The sequence below is a fragment of the Saxophila tyrrhenica genome (genome assembly GCF_035928015.1).
Source record: "Saxophila tyrrhenica strain CCFEE 5935 chromosome Unknown scaffold_9, whole genome shotgun sequence".
In the NCBI taxonomy this organism is placed as follows: domain Eukaryota; kingdom Fungi; phylum Ascomycota; class Dothideomycetes; order Mycosphaerellales; family Extremaceae; genus Saxophila; species Saxophila tyrrhenica.
In genome coordinates, this window is record NW_027041741.1 from 1,249,557 (window position 1) to 1,267,108 (window position 17,552).

The 17,552-nt window shown below is 56.8% G+C and overlaps 7 protein-coding genes across 7 annotated transcripts; 4 read left to right on the plus strand and 3 right to left on the minus strand.

The window, feature by feature from the left end:
- Positions 1-662: 662 nt before the first annotated feature.
- AOX2 (inducible alternative oxidase 2) lies at positions 663-1,810 on the plus strand (the record flags this gene model as incomplete). Its single annotated transcript, XM_064803674.1, has 2 exons — positions 663-1,290; positions 1,338-1,810. 2 exons carry the CDS (start codon positions 663-665, stop codon positions 1,808-1,810), a joined length of 1,101 nt encoding a protein of 366 aa, XP_064658589.1.
- Positions 1,811-2,529: 719 nt separating this feature from the next.
- LTR77_006433 (uncharacterized protein) lies at positions 2,530-3,443 on the plus strand (the record flags this gene model as incomplete). The annotated part of the gene is made up of 2 exons (XM_064803675.1): positions 2,530-2,638; positions 2,692-3,443. The coding sequence occupies 2 exons, from the start codon at positions 2,530-2,532 to the stop codon at positions 3,441-3,443; spliced, it is 861 nt and encodes a 286-aa protein (XP_064658590.1).
- A 329-nt stretch (positions 3,444-3,772) lies between these two features.
- Positions 3,773-4,722, plus strand: NUO24 (NADH:ubiquinone oxidoreductase 24; the record flags this gene model as incomplete). Its single annotated transcript, XM_064803676.1, has 2 exons — positions 3,773-4,186; positions 4,237-4,722. 2 exons carry the CDS (start codon positions 3,773-3,775, stop codon positions 4,720-4,722), a joined length of 900 nt encoding a protein of 299 aa, XP_064658591.1.
- Positions 4,723-5,215: 493 nt separating this feature from the next.
- On the plus strand, positions 5,216-6,520 carry LTR77_006435 (uncharacterized protein; the record flags this gene model as incomplete). The annotated part of the gene is made up of 4 exons (XM_064803677.1): positions 5,216-5,309; positions 5,365-5,490; positions 5,546-5,776; positions 5,832-6,520. 4 exons carry the CDS (start codon positions 5,216-5,218, stop codon positions 6,518-6,520), a joined length of 1,140 nt encoding a protein of 379 aa, XP_064658592.1.
- Positions 6,521-7,020: 500 nt separating this feature from the next.
- Positions 7,021-8,776, minus strand: LTR77_006436 (uncharacterized protein; the record flags this gene model as incomplete). The annotated part of the gene is made up of 2 exons (XM_064803678.1): positions 7,021-8,360; positions 8,416-8,776. The coding sequence occupies 2 exons, from the start codon at positions 8,774-8,776 to the stop codon at positions 7,021-7,023; spliced, it is 1,701 nt and encodes a 566-aa protein (XP_064658593.1).
- Positions 8,777-10,281: 1,505 nt separating this feature from the next.
- LTR77_006437 (uncharacterized protein) lies at positions 10,282-12,574 on the minus strand (the record flags this gene model as incomplete). Its single annotated transcript, XM_064803679.1, has 4 exons — positions 10,282-10,506; positions 10,609-11,993; positions 12,042-12,249; positions 12,299-12,574. 4 exons carry the CDS (start codon positions 12,572-12,574, stop codon positions 10,282-10,284), a joined length of 2,094 nt encoding a protein of 697 aa, XP_064658594.1.
- Positions 12,575-13,515: 941 nt separating this feature from the next.
- Positions 13,516-17,075, minus strand: LTR77_006438 (uncharacterized protein; the record flags this gene model as incomplete). Its single annotated transcript, XM_064803680.1, has 3 exons — positions 13,516-14,168; positions 14,283-14,843; positions 14,900-17,075. 3 exons carry the CDS (start codon positions 17,073-17,075, stop codon positions 13,516-13,518), a joined length of 3,390 nt encoding a protein of 1,129 aa, XP_064658595.1.
- Between the last annotated feature and the right edge of the window lie 477 nt (positions 17,076-17,552).

Below are 17,552 nucleotides of genomic sequence, written 5' to 3' on the forward strand. Positions count from 1 at the left end.
ATGCTCAGATTCCTAATTCGCCCGAGCATCACGTGCAGAGCACTGTCTTTTCTCGAAGCGTTTCACCTCCACGGGCTCCATCTCGCTTGCAGACAATCGCATACCAGCATTGCTAGCCGACATCTCCTGGATCATACCATGCGGCGGCGTGCTGCGATCGCTGTCAAGGATGTAATCGAGCTGCAGACTTGTCATCAGGAACTCGTCCCTGAGAAAGCATCGGCAGCTCTCGGACTCACAAGACTCCCGAAAATAAACAACTCGCCGAATTAGGTAAGGTTGCGCTATACTTCTCATTGGACGACGCGGGCGTTCTTCCCGACTACACGCCTTGCGACTATCAGCTGATACCACAAAATATTCCGGCCGATGGCGATGGCGAGGGAATGGGGCTGTAGCATTGAGTAGGTACAGGCTGACAAAGGTCGCCTAGTCGGCGATGTAGAGCCCAGATAAAGGATAAGTTTGCCTCAGCTCTTTCCTTGCCTTGCATTCCTTCTCATCAATACAATTACATGCGATCAGACAAGAACAATCTATTGACTCATATCACCAGTCGAACACCTGACAAAGCAGAGACTGTGGACTGGACCTACACACACATCGACACCGAGAGCAATCGAAGATACACCATCAAGAACACCTGACGAGATCGACACCCAATGCAGTGCACACGAAGGACAGCAGCACACCACATCCTCACGAAGCAGTCCGCTGCTTCCGCTCTCAAATCCCTCAATGGCAGCATAACCTCCTCTGCGGCCTCGAGACCCACGTTCACCCTCCTCCAACACCAACAAACGGAACCACGACGGCAGTTCAGCCTCAAACCACAACGCCGGTTCGAGGCCTCGAAGAACGTCCTGATCAAGGAGTTCTTCCCTCTTAAAGAGTCCGAGCACATCAAAAAGACACCCCCAGCATGGCATCATCCGATCTACAGCGAAGATCAGATGAACGAGGTCGGCCCGTCACACCGCGAGACGAGGAACTGGTCGGATAGGGTTGCCCTGTTCATGGTGAGGTTACTGCGAGGCGGCCTGGACCTCGCAAGTGGCTACAAGCATGACAAAGCTGTGAAGTTGAACAAGCAGGATCCTGGGGCTGCTCAGCAAAAGTTCGCGATGACCGAGAGGAAGTACCTAATCAGGAATATCTTCTTGGAGTCGGTGGCAGGCGTACCTGGGATGGTTGCGGGAATGCTCAGACATCTGCATTCGATGCGACGCATGAGGCGTGACAATGGCTGGATGGAGACGCTGTTGGAAGAGTCGTTCAACGAGCGAATGCGTACGTACCCTTTATCTCACCTCTGATCCCTCGCTAACCTCCCACAGACCTCCTCACCTTCCTCAAAATGGCCGAGCCCGGCTGGTTCATGCGCATCATGGTCCTCGGCGCCCAAGGCGTCTTCTTCAACGCCTTCTTCTTCTCCTACCTCATTTCGCCCCGCACCTGCCACCGCTTCGTCGGCTATCTCGAAGAAGAAGCCGTGCTCACCTACACCCGCGAAATTGAAGACATCGACGCCGGCAAGCTACCCATGTGGGAGAACATGCAGGCGCCGGATATCGCGGTCCAGTACTGGAATATGCCCGAGGGACATCGCACGATGCGGGATCTGTTGCTGTATGTGAGGGCGGATGAGAGTAAGCATCGGGAGGTGAATCATACGCTGGGGAACTTGGATCAGAAGAATGATCCGAATCCGTATGTGAGTGTTTATAAGGATGCGAAGGATGGGCCGCATCCGACGAAGGATCTTTCGCATCAGCGGCCGATGGGGTGGGAGAGGGATGAGGTGATTTAAGATCAAAGGCTGGAAGGGGCAAGAAATGTGTTCTAGGTGACGTTCAAGCGGGATCGAATGGATGTTTGGGTTATAATCCACTCTAGGATATGGTCGTCACGGTTTCGGAGGCTGCTAGGCCCTGTTCAATATACCATGGCAGTCGGAGGTGGCGAAGCAAAATGGCAACTTACAGGATAGATGGAATCGAAAGAGTTCAAGTACCTACGTCTCTCTCTGCGACAGGCCGGCCTCCTGATGGATGCACACTCCGCCAAAGCTGTGTTCTCATGAATGCCTGTTACCAAACTGGAGGACCATGCTGACATGCTCCGGATCAAGCCGCCACACCTGGGTAACTCGAGAGATATCGCGAGGCCATGCATGTGACAGTGCGCTGCGTCCAACTGCGACTTCACTTCAGCAAGATCTTCAAGCCAAGCTCGACCGCAGCACACTGCTACCTTCGACATCACTTCAACTGAATCGCCAGTCTGTCGGTGTTTCCGTACGTGCTGGGCCCCAGTACAGGTAACAGCATGGCGTTGCTCTCGCGCGATGACAGGGCGCACTACACATCTGTGCTTGGTGTGACGTTTGGGGCGACTAGGCAGCAAATCGAGAATGCCCGCGGCCATGCTAGTCGACTCTTCTTAAGCTACTCGCCCGTGAAGGAGAGACACAAGCGGCGTTTGGACGAGGCAAGCCATTGAGCTTTTCCAGCAGTCAGTGACGCTAACATGTCGCAGGTCAACGAAGCTCATGATATCTTGTTGGCTCATTTGGCGGAACTTGAGAAGGTCGGCCTAAATGGCAGCAACGCAACCAACAGCTCAGGAACCTGGAAAGGTATGAAACATATACCTAGATCTTTTACAAAGTAGTGGGCTAATCAAGAGCAGGCATTTACAGCAATGCCTTCATCGATGCTTTTCGGACATTCTTTGGGAGCTCTGCGTCACCAATACAAAGACCCTCCAGCTCATTGCCGCCATCTGGTAACGTGCGCACCGTGGAGTCAACCGTCACCGATCGCTCTTCAGACATGCAGAGTAGAAGTGCAGGAGTGCGTCAGAGTGACCTACCAATCCCGAGCTACAAGCTGGCGATGCACTCGAAAAGGAACAGTCGCATCGCAAGGCCACGCACTGGAGCCGTCGAGCGTACATCGAAAGCTCTGCTACGTTCACCCATCGACACGCGCGCCTACCAGTCCAGCAGGAACCTTACGTACTCGCGCATCGCAAGTCCACGAGTTGACCGTCGGAGAGCACGTCAGAAGCTTTCGCCGCCTTTCTTTATCATGCGAAGTAGGCGTTCGAACAAGACTGTGTGGTTCGCACGCCCGCTCTTTGAAGTTATAGAGGATGATGCGTCTGATTCTTCGACATCCGATTCCTTGGCGTCCTATTCCTCGTCTGCCAGCGGACCGTCGAGCTCTGAAGACGAGAACGTGGATGTGGATGACCTTTGCTGGGGCTACGGCTACGACCTCGAGGATAACGGAGGCAGGATGGCGATTGACATGCTGGACGGCAGGGTGATCAGTGAGGATGCGCACGACCGCGAGTGCTCCTGTGTGCCGCTCACGGGCAGGGAGGCTAGGGCGCAGCAGCAGAGAGGCCACCGCAGTCGAGGTGCTCTCCATCGTTGAAGCAAGGCTGATGGAGATGTACTGGACATGACAGCGTCGGGTGTTGCGGGCTGTTGTTGCAGAAGATTGTGGCATGTGGGAGGACGGACTCAAGGCTATTATCCTTATGTATGCGTCGGCGGAGTCCCTTCGCACAAGGCTTGTTCAGTATAGTGTAGCAAGGCATCGTCAATTGATATTTCAATGTTCCAGATGAAGTCAAGTAGGAGGCGAGCACAGACACTTTTTGTTGTGGGCCAATCAGCGTCCAGCTCATATGACGGTCATCGCCGTCCTTCCAATGCTCCCCAAGCTCGCCGCCCAAAACCTCCTCCCACCACCATACCACCATGGCGTCGAAGTTCGCACCCTGGGCTCTCCGAAGCGGCGGAAGTGCCCTCCGCAGCTGCGCACGACAGCAACGACGAGCGTTCCAGGTCTCTGCCGCCGCACGAAGCGAGGGCCTCAATGTCCACCGCGACACCCCCGACAACAACCCCTCCATCCCCTTCCAGTTCAACAAGCAGAATTTGAGCCTTATCGAAGAGGTACTCAGCAGGTACCCGAGCCAGTACAAGAAGGCGGCGGTGATGCCGTTGCTGGATCTGGGGCAAAGGCAGCATGGGTTCACCAGCATCAGTGTCATGAACGAGGTGGCGCGGATACTGGAGATGCCGCCGATGCGGGTGTATGAGGTGGCGACGTTTTACACGATGTACAACCGCAATCCGGTGGGGAGGTATCATGTGCAGTGCTGCACAACGGTATGTTCAACTTAAATTGTGGATGATCTGCTTGTACTGATATATGACAGACACCATGCCAGCTCAACGGCAGCGACGGCATCATGAAGGCGATCGAGGAGAAGCTCGGCATCCACCACGGCGAGACGACACCCGACAACATGTTCACGCTCACCGAGGTGGAGTGTCTGGGCGCCTGCGTCAACGCACCCATGGTCCAGATCAACGACGACTACTACGAGGACCTCACACCCGAAAAGACGAAGGACCTGTTGACAGCGCTCAAAGAGGCAGCGGAGAAGACTGGCGCTGGCGGAAACGCGCCCGGTCTAGCAGGCGAGATGGGCAAGGACGAGGTCAGCGGCAAGCCGACCGGTCAAAAGCAGCCCAACGCTCTCAAACTCGGTGGTGAAGGCTACTCGGCACAAGGCGCAAACATACCCGCACCCGGCCCGTTGAGCAGCCGTGTGTCATGCGAGAACTCCAAAGGCCAGACCACATTAATGAACGAGCCACCAAGTCCAGAGCAGGTGTTTAGGCAGGACGGCGAGCTCTAGAACGCATCGACATTGTATATATGTACTCTTAACAATACAACAAAGAGAAGAAGTTGTGGAACCTTGTGGCAGGTTAGTTTGCTTACGTCGGCCTCCTCCGCACCCGTCTCGTGCAACACCAAATCTCCGTCTTCATCTATTGTGACAGCGCCTTGTGCTACCGCTTTGGAACCACGGCTTGGAGCAGGTCGGCACTCGTGCGGGAGCGACGATGGAGGGGGGGGATAAAAAGGAAGCAAGCTCGAGACTTTGATGGGTAGGTTCGTCGCGCTGCTTTCTTTAAAAGTTGGCATTGGGTCCTTCCCATCCATCTGGACTTGTAACCGCATCCCTGGAGTCGCTCATTCCCACTGGTGTGGTAGGGTTGAGACACCTGCCGCCTGGTTTTCTTCTTCTTGTACCTTGGACTTGGACTTGAGCTTCATCACTTTTCAGAGCATCTCTTGCACAGCATTCATCAGGACGCAGAATTCGGAGAAACAAAGCCTTCAAGATGAAGCTCAGCATCGCCACTCTTACCGCGCTGTCGGCGACCACGAGCTTGGTCTCTGGCATGACCATTGGACCACTGCCGCCGTTCCCTCCAAGTGAGTAACATCCTGCTGGCGATCTGCTCGTGAACCTGCTGACTGTGGGATACAGTCATCCCGCCGAAGCAGATGCAGAAGACTGCTGAATCCAGCGTTGCGGGAGAGCTGGGTCCTCGGGCGGCCGCATATACCTCAGTTCTGACAAAGGCCACTGCCCAAAGTGCATCGTCTACCTCAGGTGAGTACCACACAAGGAAGGCGTAGGTTTGCTTTCCGGCTGAGGATCTCTCAAGTTCAGGATGCTCAGCCAACTTCAATCGGAGAGTCAGTGTATGAGGCGAAGGAACAAGTCCTTGGAGACCTGTCGTCTCTCTTCGGATACCTTTCTGCCGGTGGCAACGTCCTGCACGGTCTCGGCTTGGACAAGCTCGACAGCACCCAACTTATGGATGTTTGTGCGGGTACCACTGCCGCCTTCTCCGACCGTTACGATGCCATTGGGTTGAATACGACCGCCATCTTTGGTTCGTTAGATGCCTACAGCCTCACGCCTTGAAACCCTCACTAATACTTTCTCAGCACCCATATGCGGCCTCAACACCACCACCAAACCCTCCGAATACGGCGTCGTCAACTCCATCTACTACAACGCCAAAATCTTCACCACCCAGCTCATCAACATGGTCAACACCACCTCCGCCCTCAACACCATGTGCTCCTCGCTCCGTCTCGACTTGATCGACTTCTTCCCCCTCATCGGCGAGCAGGTCAAAGACGGCGTCTGCTCCGCCGCCGGCACCGTGCGGGCTCCACAGGGATTCAAGAACAACCTCAAACCCAACCCTGCCGCCGTGCAAGCAGCGAAGAACACCCAGAGCGTGCTCTTCGCCATCCTCACCGCCGTCGGCTTCCAAACCCCTGCGGAGCTAAGCGCACTATGCGACTTCGCACCACAGTTCATGGACTTGCTCGACGCGGAGCAGATCAACGGCACCCTTGTGGAGTCGACGCTCTGCAGGATCAATCAGCCGCTGTCGGTGCAGCAGGCGAAGGCGATGGTGAAGAGTTGGATGACGAGGTATTTCGTTACGGTGCTGGAGAATGTGAGTAATGCGGAGGGGTGGAAGGGGTTTTTGTGTCGGAGTGTGGATGTGGCGGGGTTGGAGGGGGTGGGGTTGAGTGGGGAGGGGGTAATGGCGCAGGTGTGTCGGGATAGGAGTGGTGATGATGGGGAGGCGGAGGTGAATGATAGGGATTCTGAGGTTTGAGGGGGTGTGTTGGTGGCAGGTTTGAGGTCTGGGGTGCTTGGATTATTCCTCAGGAGGGGAGTTTATGTTAGTTATCAAGGCGCTCTGTCTTGTATCCTCGATCCCTAGCTTGCCGTCATCAAAACGAATTTTCTCAAACGTTTCAAGGTACATTGACCCATGCGAGCCTCATGTGCAGTATGAAAGAATAGAGTACATCTCGGCCGTCAGCTTCATCACCGCAGCCGTCAGTCGTGCAGTCGTGACCCCATTCCATCCCGTATAACCTTCATCCACAAGCAGCCCGTCCGCCACAGCCTCCCACAATACCAATCCCATTCCAGAATGTTTTGATGCCCACCACCCCCCATTCTATGCAACCGATCCCGTCCGCCCAAAGTACGCCTCCCATTTCGAGTGTCGTCGACAACACAATATGCCCACGCGCTACAGCCATCTCATCATGATGCCGTCCGTTGCAACACCAGAACACCTCAGCCTTCCCCGCAAGAGTGACCATATCAAGTCACCAAAAAATCCCACCCCCTCCCTGCAATAATACCCTCCCAATCCCACGTCTCCTCCTCCCGCCCCTCGTCCATCATCCCCCAAACCTGCTCCACAATCGCCCGCGCATACTTGATATTCCCCAGCGTACTCCACTCCTGCAACCGCTCCAAAGCCTGCTGGATCTCTGGCCGCTGCTCAGGTTCGAAAGCCGCGCAGCCCAGTAAGAACAACGGCATGAGCAGGATCGAGCCGGCGGAGACGTCGGCTTCGCGGTCCCAGGAGAGCATCCGTAAATAGGTGAGGCCTTCGTCGACGGCTTGTTTGAACGTGGGCGAGGGGCGCGAGAGCTGGATCGTGCGGTGCAGGTATATCCAGGTGCATTGCCTATACAGCAGGGACGCGGCGTAGCGCGGCGAGTTAGGCGGGTGGACGCACTGCCAGTGCCGCAGCGCCGAGTCGATGGCGAAGGCCTCGTTGACGATGGGTTCATCCCACCAGTGCGCGTTGCCCTCGGATCTGTGGGCGCGGATGTGGTCGCGCAGGCGGCGGATACGGGAGATGAAGCCGAAAAGGCCGTCGAGGACGCCGAGGAGGGTGCCGACTTGGGGCTGCATCATGTAGGCGGGGAGGTGGAAGTCTTCCATCAAGTCGATAGAGCGCTGGTCGAGCGGGTTAGTGAGGGAGGTGATGGAAGAGGAGTAGTCGTGGTAGATGAGGAACTCGAGGATGAATTGGCGGAGCTGTTCGTTGGGCATGGCTTGCTTTTGCCGGGTGAGCATTTCTTTCATGGCGTTGAGGTGGAACCGGTAGCTGCCGGTGAGGTCGCCCGAGGCGACGGTCTGGAGGCAGAGGATGAGGGTTTGGGCGACAGAGGGGTCGGCGATGGGGATGACCGCGCCGGTTTCGGGGTTGGTGGAGGTGGCGAGGTCTTCTTGGAGCAGGCCAATGGCTTTGCTGCTGTGATGGTCGGAGCGTTGTTCCCAGTCGAAGTGCTTGTTGTTCTCGTTGGCGATGAGGCAGCTGCCGGAGAGGTAGAGTAGACTGTGCATGAGACCGGTGTGTGCCATCGCCATGGGTACGATGATCTCGAGGAATGGGTTTTGATGATCGGTCAACGACAGGACTCTGCCTACTTGGCAAGTGAAATGCTGGAAGAACATCTGATCGACGGTGCCCTCGATGCCTTCAACGAGCAGAGGCAGCTCGGTTGGAGGAGAGGTTCGAACAGTAACAGTCTTCTGCTTGCCGCTCCGCCATTGCTGTTTCGGCTCGTAGCCATCGCAGACGACGTTGTTCTTCTCGCAATTCAGGCATGTCGGCTTGGCCTCGTCACATTTCTTCTTGCGTCTTCCTGTTCAAGGACTGTCAGCTAAGTCGACCGATGGCTCTCAGCAAGTCAAACGTACTACAAGTCCCGCACCCCGTCTTCGACCTTGCATGCGCCGCTTTCTTCTGATCGACAATGGGATGCTTTCGCGGCCGCCCACGTTTCCGCGGCCCTGGTAGCGTGACATCCGCAATCGGCGGCTTGACTTCATCAATATCACCCAGTGCTCGCTCATCAAGCTCCTCAATCTTCAATGGTACATGTACAGACGACGTCCGCTGCTCCTCGTCGCTTTCAGGCGTAATGACAACATCTGTTCCAAACTCGGGCGAAGAACTCGTTCCCGATGTGTAAATGCTGGAGAGTGTCCCTCTTCGTTGCGCTAGTAAGTCGGATTCGGGCGAGTTGCTCGTCTGGGTGGTAGAAGACTCGGTGTCCATTGCACAACAATGCGGAGACGACGTGATACCAGGCTCAAACGCTGTGCTTCATTTGACGACCATCATGTGCCTCGCGCAATTCGTGTTGATGCTTTCCAAATTCTGTGGGTTCGTGCCAACTAAGTCCCAGCTCCCATATGGCGAGTTCATCTGCACGGTGTCTTGAAGCAGAGTTCCAGCATGAAGTCGTTCTCGTGAGATTGTGCCGGAAGGTGTCACAGGGAATCAGATCAACTGCGAGAGGAAGAAGCAGAAGAGAACTCCACGTCAGGTCGGATGTGAAGTCCACTTTGATGTGATCAGCAGAGACTAGTTGTGCGAGTGAGTGGGGCGAGATCTAGGTCGAGGAGCAGGGTGTGCTATGGCCACGAGTCAAGCCCGGATTGAGATGCTGAAGACGTCCATCGAATGCTCGTATGATCCTGTACTGCATCCTGGGGCGAAAAGCCTGTCCAATGCAGCGGATAATTGCGGCAGAAGGAGACCAGATGGTACGAAGACAGCAACATGGACGACGGGATGAAAGACCTTCCCCATCGTGTCTGCCTTGGCCCATCTGATTCGCAAATCAAACAAACTCCAATTAAGCATGAAATCTCGGATCGCCTGGCCGGTGGCTGCTCGGCGACCAACTCCAATCTGCACGCTCCAAAATAGCCTTGGTCTCCCAAGGCCGAGGGGTGGGCACACGCAGGGCACGGTGAGGTGGTGGGATGTCGCCCAGGATTGCTCCCACGCCCCTCCGCATCTCTAGCGGACGAAGGTTGACGCCCTGGCCCGTCGCTGTTGGTTGACCGTAAACTTTCGTTGGTGCTACTTCGGTTGATCACGGAAACTGTTGGGCTGGCACCACGAAGGGGAGTGCAGCGTGACCGGTTTGACCTGCGTGTGGACCGACCAGACCTGCAGTGGTGAGCGCCTGGCCCCGTTATTCATGTCTCCCTGACGCGTTCATGCACTGGCGCGCCTGAAGGCATGCGGACCCATCTCCACACTCAAGAGGTTCCTGCACGACATCCTTTCGATGTTCCACAGCAGCGGAAGAGCGGTGCGCCGAACTAAGCGGCCCTGAAAGGCGTGTGCGTAGTCAGTGCTTGCTGCGCGGCGTCGAGTCCGGACCCGAGAAGACCAGACCAACAACAACAACGACACCTTCGAGACCTCTCCGGAATCAACGGTATGTGTGCTGAGGTACAGTACCTCTCGATTGATCGAGCACAAGGCCTCTTACCTAAAACACACTCTGCATTATACCAATGGTTGGAGATAAAGTGACGGTGCGTAAGAGGTGAATGCAGCACCCCACGCCTTCCTCCACGTTCCCGCCCAACACGGTAAAGGCGAAAGATCGGTATGACACCATCTATCTGCAGACAACAATTGCTTCCTCATAGGAGGTACAACCTCGTTATTTCCGCTTTCCTCCCGCTCGACAATCAAATCTTGGAACTTGTGGCTCGTTGTTGGAACACGCATCATCGTTGTCGTCGACTGGCCAAGAGTCCTCACAGCTTACTGCTCGTAGTAGTACAGCAAACATCACCGTTCCCATCAACCTTGCCTTCCACACCGCCTTGCTGGTGTCTCTCCGAAAGCAACGTGCTCTTATTAAACTCCTGCGTCGACGGCGGGACGTCAATAGCAGGGTTGCGATCGAAGAAGTTGACCGGCTTCATTGCCACTTTCACAATCTCGCAGGGCATGACGGGGAAGTCCTCGATGCGAGGGATCTGTAAACATATCAGCCTTGTCCGGAATCTGGAGACAAGCAGTAGATGCAAATTCATGCTGCATCTTCTGCGGGCCAGACCAGAGGGAGAGCGACGACTTACATGATTGATCCCAAACTGCACAAACACCACCAAATCCTCATCCACAATCCCCTCCCCCCTCTCCGCCCAACTCCTCACCCCCGTCCCTCCGCGCGACTGGTTCGTATACTGTCCCCCAGCATACAACTCCCCATCCCGATATTTCACAGCATACACATTCCGATCCGCAAATTCCGCACGCTTGTAGTTGAAACTCTCCTTGTCCGCGAGCATCTTCTGGAAAGGCGGGGCGTGGATTTTGTATGCGACGGGTTTGCCGTTGATCGGGTTTGGCACGCCCGCGTTTTGGATCTTGAACGTGCGGTTCGCGTCGGGGTTGAGGTCGTAGCCGCCTGATTTCTCCACAACGGTTTCTTGCACGTAGTACCCCGTACCGTGCGGATTGAAGTCGCTCCGCGGCATCGGCAGCGCTTCGTCGTAGACCAGCCGGTTGGAGTGCCCGTCGATGCTCGGGTCCACGCGCAGGGAGAAGATGTGTTGATGGTGCGTCGCCAGGACCCCCGGGTGGACGACGGTTCCCCATGGTACCTCAACGCCTTCGTCGATGGGTTGCGTGGAGAGAATGCCGGTGGCGCGGACTTCGTAGCTGACTTCGCCTGCTTGGTTGAATGTGAAGGCGAGGATGTACTCGTAGTTGGCAACGGTGATGATGGATTGGAGCACGAGTTCGCGGTTGCGGACGACGGCGGCGCGGCCGGTGCGGAAGTTGGTGTGCTTCCATCCGATACCGGAGTCTTGTTCGTGGATGCAGACGACGTTGGGCATGTCGAGGGGGTTGCCTTTGTCGTCTGCCAGCGTCGCGGAAAGATAATGGATCGATCCCAAGCAGTCACATCCGAGTTTGAGATCATTAGCCATGATCCCCGCCCCAGCATCCCCAAGATCGAACGCAGACTTCCTCAAGAACGGTTGGCGAGGGTCGGCGTACGGGATGTTCATGTCGGAGAGGGCCATGCGGTAGAAGAGGTTGCGGCCTTCGTAGCGAACGTCGTATAGGACCATGCCTTCGCGTTGGTTGAAGCCGAGTCGGAACTGCCATTTTTGCCAGTTGACGATGTTTGATGTGCCTTGCTCGGTGATGGAGAAGCTGGCGCCTTCGGGTTGCATGACGTTGAGGGGCTTCAGGTCTTTGCGCAGCTCCTGGTATTCTGGTAAATACTCGTTCGATGGCTTCGGTTGCCACGGCTGGGGTCCGGATCTATTGCTGTCTTTCCCAGTCGGCAAGTAATCGATCCGAATCACTTCCTTAGTCTCCGTGCTGATGACAGGAGAAACGCTCAAAGGCAGCGCGTAATGGTTCGAGTCAGCCTCTCCAGCATTCTGAGGATCGCGCATGTAGAGGAAGGCTTGCAGCATGCGTTTGTCGTCGTCGATCCCGTCGGAACCTATATCTGGTCAGCAATGTCTACGCAGTCGAAGGATGATAGACATACCATAAATCCACGGATCACAAACAACCCTACTCCCCTCCGGCAACTGCAGCTTCTCCAACTCCGTCTGCACCTTCGGATCCTCAATCGCTATCCGCTCAAATTCCATAATCTCCTCTCCATCCAGCGGAGCGTGGACGTTCGGTCCAAGCCGGACGTTGTACTCGATGCTCTGGTTCGTGAGATTGACGACCGCTTCGTGGAACTTGTCCTACTCGGGTCGTCAGCATTACCACCTCAATGGAAGTTTGAGACCGTACCGTCTGCCGCAGGTAATAAGTAACAAACACCCTCCGCTCAATCCGCGGCAACTCCCCACCATGGAATTCCGCCTCGATATAAGGAACAGCCTCAGCCTTCGCCGGTTCATGCAGCGTCAGGGCTTTGAAGTGCAAGTCCGTGTCGGCCGGCCATTGGCTTTTGATAATGGACACAGCATTCTTGATCTCGTCTGCGCTGATGGGGGCGAGTGGGTGGGTATTGCTCTGCTTGGCTGGCCGTGTCGGCAGGGAAGTTGTGATGTTTTCGGTGGCCATGATGGATCTAATTGAACAAAATTTCTTGGAAAGGTGGATAGATCTCAAGAGGCTCAAAGGAAAGTAGAAGGCAGAAAGTAGAAGACACAGGCCGATATGCACAATGAGATAAGACCAACCAACCCCTCGGGCGTAGAAGTGCCGTGAGGCTGCATACAGTTCTCCTTCTAAGCCGCGATGTACGAGTCTCCAGCTACCTTATCGGGCCACCCAGGCCGTGAAAGGCATTGGTACCACAACGCTTACGACACCAAAGCGACGACCCCTCATCACTCTGCCTCGAAAGGCTCTCGTGAGAGGGGAGGTGTGCAGATGTGGAGCACGATGCCAGCAAAACTCTCATCAGGCGAAGGAGGCGCTGGAAGAGGCAGGTGCTTGCGAGCGATAGGCCAACGATCCATGTGCCTCTGATATGAGTGCCGGCACGTGCTGGAGCAAGAGACGTGGTTGCTGAGCAGACGCTCAGTGACGGGGAGACGACGAGAAGGGTGTAAGGTCAGGATGGTCCTCAGGACTTCCGGACTTGGCAGTGCCCCTCTCCACGAGAGAGTTACGGAGATGCAGGGAGATACCTTCCGTGGGAGACACGGCATACTGGCATTTATACGCTGAGGTGTTTGACGAGGAGAAGAGTCGAAAGTTAGGATGGTCCTCATGAGACATCTCACCTCAGACTTCCAACCTTAGCCACGTCCTCCACGAGATACAGGAATACGGTAGGATATGGGTGACGGAGGACAGTGGTATTGGCATGGCATGGCATTGCATAGCAACTCATAGCAACAATCATCTCAGGATATCATCATCGTCATCAAAAACTCCCGTCCCCTCTAATAAACCCCAAGAATCCTCAGCAAGAAAACCCATAACCATAACTCGTAAACCCTGAGCTCTCGCAGTCACGAAAGGAGTCACCAATACCGGCAACCCGACCGTCCCACTCAATGCCGCCGCCGCCGCCTCCCACTCCTATGCCCGCCATGCCCTCCCCCCTCCTCCTCACCACCACCGCCCATAAACTTCTCCGCCAACCCCCCCAAAAAATTCTGCAGCGCATCCCCACCCCCACCACCATCCCCATCCTTTCGATTCCCCTCGTGATCAAAACGTTCGGGGAGGTCGATGGTGCCGTCGCTTTCTCTTTCCCTCTCTTCGTCGTCTGCTTCGTGGTCTCGATGAGACCGACCGTGCCCCCTGCTGTCGCGTGGGCGGTCGCGGGATCTACTACGGTCGCGGTCTCGGTCTCGGTCTCTATCACGATCCCGCGAACGCGAGCGGTCCCGCTGCTGCACAGACGACGGCGGCCGCTCGTACGGATCCCGCATTAGCCCCTCGTCCTCCCTCTCCCTTTCTCCCCTGTCGCGATGACGTCGGTGCCCCCCACCGCCATCGTCACCATGCCCACTCCTGCGTTTCCGTCTATGCTTCCTTTCACCACCTCCCTCTTCCGCCCCTCGACTCCCGCCACCCCCCTCCTGCTGCTGCTGCTGAACCTTCCGCGGATCCTCAGGCGAATGCGCCTCGTTCGCGCCCAAATCGAAGCGCACCCGACTACTCGACCTCGCGCGCGGTGTGGTGGAGGTGTTTACGGATTCTGCTTGCTCACAAACAACAAACGTCAGCATGAACTCTCCCAACACTTTTCTTTTTTTGAAAAAAAAAAAAAGGAAAAAGCGGCGTCAGAGCACAAAAGACCTCCAAGACGTACCGCCACTTCGCCCTTCACGCTCGCGCTGCTCTTCTTGCTCGCCGCGGGCAACATCGGTAACAGGCGCTGCACTCACATTATTATGCTCCCTCCCCCGCCTCCGCTCGTCGTGCGGCGTCGGGGGCTCATCGGGCGGATAGCCACCCCGCGTGTCACCGGCGTAGGTCTCGTGGCCGTAGGGGGCGCCGAGCGTGGCGTCGCTGTCGCCGTAGGCGCCGCGGGTTTGCTCGTAGGGGTAGTGTTGTTGCGGTGCGGCGCCGGGGGTGCCGTAGTCGGCGGGGTTGTAGGCCGGGTAGGCTTGCTGTTGTTGGTCTTGGTAGCCGGGGTTCGAGGCGTAGGCGTTCTCGGCGGCGGTGGGTGGGGGTGGGAAGTAAGTGCTTCCGGGGTAGTTTTGCTGGGGGCCATAGCCGGAGTTTTGTTGTTGGGGTGGGAGGTAGCCTGATGGTGGCTCGTCGTAGGGGCCGGGCGAGGGGCCGTATCTGCTGTCGTCGTCGTAGCGGTCATCGTAGCGGTCGTCGTAGCGGTCGTCGTAGCGGTTGTCGGAGCGGTCGTCGTCATGCCCTGAGCACAGTGTCAGTATACTGTGCTCTGGTCGATGAGTGCTGCTGATCACTCACTGTTCCGCGACTGTGAACGCTCGCTTGAACCATTGTCATTCTTCTTCCGCTCTCTCCTCTTGCCAATCTCATGCGCCGCAAGGCCCGCAGCCCCCGCCGCCGCACCAGCCCCAGCAAGCTTCTTTCCTCTCGACCGGCTGCGCTTGCGATTGTCGGGACTGCTGCCGCGACTACTACTACCACTCCGATGCCTGCGGTGATAGACACCCGGCTCTTCATCGCTGTAGTAGCCGCGGTCGGATGGGTGGACGGGCTCATCGCCGTAGGCTACCATATCCCGATCGTCAATATGCCGTCTGCCGTCAGCATGGGAAGCAGGAACGGACCTACTTCTGGAGCGGCTCCGCCCCCTTCTGTGCCGACTGGTCTCATCTGCGATGACTGCATCCCGCTTTGCTTCCTTGCTCGCCTTGTTCTTCTCGTACAGGCCTGCCAAAGCAGCTCCTCCGAGTCCTGCAGCCGCGATGGGGACGCCTTGCTTGACTCGTGACTTACTACGTTCACGCTCCTTGCCTTTGCCTCCTCGACTCTTGGAGCGGACTCGTTCCCAAATGCCAGCAGCTGCTGCCGAAGCCAACCCTGCTTGGGCGATGCGGCGGTTACGGTGGTCCGGATCGCGGTGCTTATCGTCCTCTCTCATCTCACTACTGCTAACAGAACTTCCGGAACTACCGCGTCGTCTCCTTGATCTGCTACGGCCTGATCGGCCTTCGTTCACAATAACCGTCTCTCCGTTTCCCTTGTTGCGCTTGTTGAGAGCGTAACCCGCCAGAGCACCCACAGCAGCAACACCGGCCAGCCCGGCCAGCTGTTTCTTCGAGATAGACTTCGAACGCGACCGGGAGCCGGACCGGGACCGGGAGCGATCTCGATCTCGACCCCTTCTGCGTCGGTCGCGTCTGTCCCAATCACTTCTCGAACTGCTTCTCGACCCGCCACGTCTACTACGACTTCTGTACCGGCTGTAGATTTCGGTACCAATCGCACCCAACGCAGCACCACCAGCAGCGGACTTAATCCCGCCGCCTTCAGCTTTGCCTTCAGATTTACGGTGGTGGTTGATGATAGCACCAGCAGCAGCGCCGGCAAGCGCGCCTTCGGCCAAATGGCGCTTGTGATGAGGCTCTTCTTCTTCGACCGTCCGTTCTCGGCGGATGTACTCGTAGCTGTCGTCGCTGCTATAGTTCGAAGCGCTATCTCTCGGTCTGACCTCTGATCTCCGCTCGCGGCTGTCTTCGCGGTAACGTGGCCTCTCGATCTCGCGCACGCGACGCTCGTAGAAATAGTCTTCTTCCTGTGGCGGTGGTTGTGGAACTGGAGCGGGCGGTGGTGGCTCCTCGCGCCTTACGAGTGACTTCGAATCATCCACCTCTCGGCGCTCGATGAACTCGTACTGAGGCTCACGGCGCTCTTCGCGGATGATAATAGGCATTGGCGCCGGTTCGCGCTCGCGAATGATGATTGGTGCTTGCGGTCGGGATTCGCGGATGATGATGGGTTGCGGTGCTGGAGCAGGCGCAGGTGTTGTGTAGTATTCGGTGTCCTTGCTATATCTCTCCACCTCGTACGAGTCATCGTGGTGGTGGTGATGTGAATGATGCGAGCGGGCTGGAGAAAAGTCTCGCTCGCGCTCAAAGCGGAACTCGCGAACACGATCTTGTTGTGGTGAAGGTGCGCGTATAGTCCGCTGGTCATCTTCGAGTCGATAGCTGCTCCTGTAATCGCTGCGATAGTCGCCTCCTCGAGCCACTGATCGGCGGTCATCGTAGTCGATGTTATCCCTCTCGATCACGCGGTAGGTGACGTCTCGTTTTGGCGCCTCGCGCTCGGCATACCGCTGGCTGTACTGATAGTCGTCGTTGTTGTACCGCGGTTCGGCTTGGCCGGATCTCTCCGTAATACGAATGTCAATGTCATCCCTCGCCTTGGAGTCGTGGTGGTGGTGCGACGACCGGTCACTGCCGTGATAGTCGTAATTGTCGTTGCGCAGTGGTTGCGCCGACTTCTCGCGCCTGATGATGATCTTCTCGTCGGCTCTCTCGTCGCCGCCTAGGTTGAGCGCTGAGCGGCTGGAGGACTCGGGGACCTGATAGCGCTTGACGGTGGTGTAGGTCCTCCGGGGCTCCTCCTGCTGCCAGCCCCGCGAGTCGGTGTCGCGGTACACGGAGCGGGACATGGCGGCGGTGGTGGGAGTGGTATGTGGCCAGTAGTAATGGGTGGTGGTGTGCGCAGGTGAAGTGGGAGCGAGAGTGGGCGGGAGGCTGGTTGGGCTGACAAGCGAGCCGCCCGCTGACTGCCAGTGACTGACGTTGCGCTTGAGTGGTGGGGCAGATGTTGAAGGCGTCTGAGCTTTCCACCCGTCCGCGCCGGGAAGAAGCGATGCGGAGGGCAACTTTAACTCTGATTCAGATGGGAAGGTGCGTGCGAGTGACAAGAGGGGAGTATATCAAGATGGACGAAGATGGGGGGGATGATGGGCGGCGACGAGGCTGGCTCCCACCACTGCCAACACCACCCGCTCGATGACGTACTGGCTTCACGCTTGAGGGCAAGAATCATGAGACGCTTGCTAACGAGACCTCCTTCCGGTGAGACGCCACCTTGCCTTACCATCCAGCCTGAGTTGGCCGAGTGAAATGTGCTCAGAAGCCTG